This window comes from Nanorana parkeri, unplaced genomic scaffold, assembly GCF_000935625.1.
Source record: "Nanorana parkeri isolate BGI_ZX_2015 unplaced genomic scaffold, ASM93562v1 scaffold685, whole genome shotgun sequence".
NCBI lineage: Eukaryota > Metazoa > Chordata > Amphibia > Anura > Dicroglossidae > Nanorana > Nanorana parkeri.
Window position 1 is genome coordinate 781,439 of NW_017306953.1, and position 4,909 is coordinate 786,347.

General features: G+C 46.1%; 1 protein-coding gene across 1 annotated transcript in view; it reads left to right on the top strand.

Moving 5' to 3' along the window:
- The window catches only part of SYNE3 (spectrin repeat containing nuclear envelope family member 3), a 48,799-nt gene that overhangs the window by 1,884 nt on the left and 42,006 nt on the right, over nucleotides 1-4,909 (top strand). The window contains exons 2-4 of the mRNA XM_018563679.1: nucleotides 1,319-1,416; nucleotides 1,576-1,595; nucleotides 2,384-2,541. Coding sequence (XP_018419181.1) covers nucleotides 1,319-1,416; nucleotides 1,576-1,595; nucleotides 2,384-2,541 — 276 coding nt within the window. The remainder of the gene's footprint in view (nucleotides 1-1,318; nucleotides 1,417-1,575; nucleotides 1,596-2,383; nucleotides 2,542-4,909) is intronic.

A 4,909-nucleotide genomic window follows, 5' to 3' on the forward strand; every position in this document is an offset into this window, starting at 1 on the left:
AGGGGGGGGGATTTAACATTTACAGAGGCCCCCGTGGCGGAGAACGCGCACCAATTGGTGGAATAGGAAGAATGTCTGGAAACTGCAGACAGCGCCAGCCGAGGAGTTGGCAGGAGGACGTTCTACTGGCAGAGACGTCCGCAGAGTCCCAATGGGGCAGTTTGATTTGCTGGCTTCCTGGAAAATAATAGACATTAATCTCCGATCTGATTAAAAGAGTGCGGTGCGGCTTTAAGACCAACCACCGAAAACCGAAATATAACCGAATAACCCTTCCCCTTCCTCTCGCTACTAAAGAAGGGCAGCTCAACACCCTCGAAAACTGTGTGCGTCCCCCCTTCTGCCCTGAGCTTGATTGACACCACGAGGAGGGAGAGAAAAACAATTGCATCATGGGAGCCAGAATATTAAAATATGTGTCATCACATTTGCATGATACTTAGAGGAAAGGGGGTTTGCGAAAAGTGTTGTAGTTTGACAATGGGGTCAGTGTATGTGATCTTATTAGATACACAGAGCAGAGTTCTCCTATAAAGCTAAACTCGAGGCAGATATGAAAGACACAAATGAATGCAGCTCTTTAAATGTAAATTGTATTTCCCGGCAGAGCTCAGGCTGGGAGAGGGAGAAGCAGCACAAGGAGTCAATCAGCAGTGCTGTGGTGCACGTGTGCTATCAATGAGCAAGCTGAAACCTGTAAGTGTTACTAAACTACAGTGAGAAAAATCAGGCCTCCTGCACTGTGCTGTGTGACAGAGCTGCCTAAATCTCAGAACTGGATGCACAGAACTACAAATCCTTTGGTGTGTATTTAGCTGTTTGCCTTCAAGGCAGATCCTGCTGCTCCGGGAATGCACTGCAAGGGAAATCCTGGCACACGTGCCATAAAAATCAGATTCCTCGGAGCCTCGCTGATCCCTCGCTATGTTGTGGCCGCCTCTCCAGCGTTTACATTCCAGGGCGCATTTTTCCGTTATTTGACTCTTGTTATAGTTTGAATTCGGCTCTGAGTCATTTTGTGAGCTGAGGACAGCAAGGCGGAGAGAAAACCTTATTACAACTTCTTCTGGGCTGTCGAATGAGATAAGTCACAGGGAGCGAATTATAGGGTGAGAGAGCCAACATACAACATGTGGAGGAGAATGTTGTCCATAAATAGTGACGGCGGATTCTCAGTAAACTGAACAACTCTTCATATGTCTGGAGGAATGAAGAAGAATCTGGATCTTGTGTGTGTGAAGGTTCTCGTGTATTCAAGTCATGGTATAAATAGTGGTCATTGGTCACATTCACCTGGACTTGTTCTCATATGTTGAAGACGTTTCGTAGCTCTTCCAATATACTTCTTCAGTTCCTGTGCCAGTTTCATGGTGTTCACCCAAAAAAGATTGACAATGTGTCTGTGAAGGTTCTCATGTATCCAGGTCATGGTGGAGCTAGTAGTAGTTGGTCACAATAACCTGGACTTGTTCTGTAATGTTGAAGATGTTTTGTAGCCCCTCCAAGATACTTCTTCAGTTCCTGCACCAGAATTATGGTGTACACCCAAAAATGGTTTACAATGTGTATATGAAGGTTCTCATGTCCAGGTCATGGTATAGATAGTAGTAGTTGGTCACTTTCACCTGGCCCTGGTCTGTGATTCCAAGACGTTTCTTAGCTCCTCCAAGATACTTCTTCAGTTCCTGCGCCAGTTTCCTGGTGTTCACCCAAAAAAGATTGACAATGTGTCTGTGAAGGTTCTCATGTGTCCAGGTCATAGTATAGCTAAGTAGTTGGTCGCATGCAACCGGACCTTTTCTCTAATGCTGAAGATGTTTCATAGCTTCTTCAAGATACTTCTTCATATTACAATGAGTGTAGGCACATCCCCCACCATTTATATCCACACAGGTGGCCCAGTCACCTAAATCCGTCCGCCATGGAATGTGTCAAGGCAGAAGAGGTAGTTGAGAGAACTTTTCAACCAACAAATGACCCACCATAGGAAACAAATGACCCACCATAGGAGGTTCAATTCTACAGGTTAAGGTTCAACAGTCTTCCTACACCTTAGGGGAAAGGGATATTCCATTGAGGACAGTTAGGTGCACATGGCACACTTGAACAACCATCCCTGAACAGAGTTGGGGACCTTCAACATCATCTGCCTTCCACATATAAAGCCATTTTAACATCTCTACCCCAGTGATTTGAGTTAGTGGGATTTCCCAGGGCTAAGCAGAGTGTGAAAAATGCTTTTTGTACAATTGTTGCGGCTTCTTCCCAGCAGGTTATTTTTAAAGAGATGAATTAAAATGAATGCATGCAGAATATTGGCACCTGGAGGGTTTTTAGAAGCTCAGCTATGTGATGTAATGCATTTGTTGCCTTTATTTTGTAGTGTTACCTCATGAGATGACTCAGTTGCCCCAGGATGAGTTTGAGACGTGTCTGGAGAAGGCCGAAGCCTGGATGAAAGAGATTCACGTGAGGCTCAAGGAGAATGACAACACTCAGGGCCCCAGATCAGCCCTGGAATCCCGCCTTCGGGAGACCGAGGTGAGTCTTATGGATGGGATAAAGCCTGCATGTACGGTGATCTGGTTGTTAAAGGGCCACCCCATGCAAAACTGATTTTTCATTTGTTGGCTTGAGGGGTTGTGTGATTGGGAGGAATAATGTTCCATCATTAGTATCAGTGGGAGGAATAGTGCCCCACTGTTACTGTCACCAATAGGAAAGGTGCCCCATTGTTGGTGTCAGTGGGAGGAATAGTGCCCCATTGTTGGTGTCAGTGGGAGGAATAGTGCCCCATATTTGGTAATTAAAATGAATGCATGCAGAATATTGGCACCTGGAGGGTTTTTAGAAGCTCAGCTATGTGATGTAATGCATTTGTTGCCTTTATTTTGTAGTGTTACCTCATGAGATGACTCAGTTGCCCCAGGATGAGTTTGAGACGTGTCTGGAGAAGGCCGAAGCCTGGATGAAAGAGATTCACGTGAGGCTCAAGGAGAATGACAACACTCAGGGCCCCAGATCAGCCCTGGAATCCCGCCTTCGGGAGACCGAGGTGAGTCTTATGGATGGGATAAAGCCTGCATGTACGGTGATCTGGTTGTTAAAGGGCCACCCCATGCAAAACTGATTTTTCATTTGTTGGCTTGAGGGGTTGTGTGATTGGGAGGAATAATGTTCCATCATTAGTATCAGTGGGAGGAATAGTGCCCCACTGTTACTGTCACCAATAGGAAAGGTGCCCCATTGTTGGTGTCAGTGGGAGGAATAGTGCCCCATTGTTGGTGTCAGTGGGAGGAATAGTGCCCCATATTTGGTGTCACCAGTAGGAATAGAGCCTCATCATTGGTGTCAGTGGGAGGAATAGTGCCCCATCTTTGGTATCACCAGTAGGATTAGAGCCCCATCATTGGTGTCACCAGTAGGAATAGAGCCCCATCATTGGTGTCACCAGTAAGAATAGAGCCTCATCAATTGTGTCAGTGGGAGGAATAGTGCCCCATCTTTGGTATCACCAGTAGGAATAGAGCCTCATCATTGGTGTCACCAGTAGGAATAGAGCCTCATCATTGGTGTCAGTGGGAGGAATAGTGCCTAATTGTTGGTGTCAGTGGGAGGAATAGTGCCCCATATTTGGTGTCACCAGTAGGAATAGAGCCCCATCATTGGTGTCACCAGTAGGAATAGAGCCCCATCATTGGTGTCTGTGGGAGGAATAGTGCCCCATCTTTGGTATCACCAGTAGGAATAGAGCCTCATCATTGGTGTCAGTGGGAGGAATAGTGTCCCAATACTGGTGTCACCAGTAGTAATCGTGCCACATTGTTGGTGTCAATGTTAGAAATAGTGCTCCTTCATTGGTGTCAGTGGGAGGAATAGAGCTCCAATGTTGGTGTCAGCAGTAAGTATAGTACCCCATTATTGGTGTAACTGGGACGAATTGTACCCCTTCATTGATCTAAGCGGGAGGAATAGTGTCCCATAGTTGCTGTGACCAGTAGAAATTGTGCCCCATTGTTGGTGTCAGTGGGAGGAATAGTGCCCCAATGTTGGTGCCACCTAGTGTCCTATAGTTGGTGTCACCGGGAAGTGTAACATCCCTTTGTTGGTGTCACTGGGAGGACTAGCTTTCCACTCTTGGTGTTCAGGGGTCATTTACCCCCATGCACTCCATGTCCTGTGCTGCCTCTCTACTGGCCAGATGACATCATGACCGAACTGTGCAATCACTCCGTTCATCAGTCTGCAAACAGCGCCTCCCGCTGGTGCACAATGACAAGGTCCCGCATGCGGTGTGCTAAGATATAATAGTTTGTACTGTTATATTCAGCTTCACTTTGATCATGTTGACAGTTATCTTCTCATGACTAAAGCTTTTGTTCATGAAAGCCCTGAAGATACAATAAAGTTTAATTTTACTCTCGTGCTATTGTTCTATAGTCTTGATGTTGGCTCTTGTACAAGAGCTACACAGTAAATTCCTAAGAAAAGTGCATTCACAGGGGCATTATTGTGCTGGGCCGGTAGAGGACGATGTGCCTGGAGCCATGGATCTCTCAGTGCTGCTGTGTTGGTCTCATTGGAATTCGGTTTCCACACGTTACAGCTTTCTTTTATCTTTTGTGCATCTAATGAGCGCAGTAAGAATGATATGTAGAATTCCTTCCATTCCTCCCAGGATTGACTTGCAGGTTCATGTTCAAAGTGTGACCTTCGATAACATCAACCGTCAGAGAGGCGGCTGTTATATAGGTCATTCTTGGGAATTTTTATACAGCCCTGCAGGGAAAAGACTATTCGGCTGTCATCCTCTACCTGCAACAATACTCTCTGCATTGTACAGGTCAGATTCTGCTACTCATAGCTGTCGTGTCTCATATGGGGCATTGAGCTCACCATCGCCTGTGCT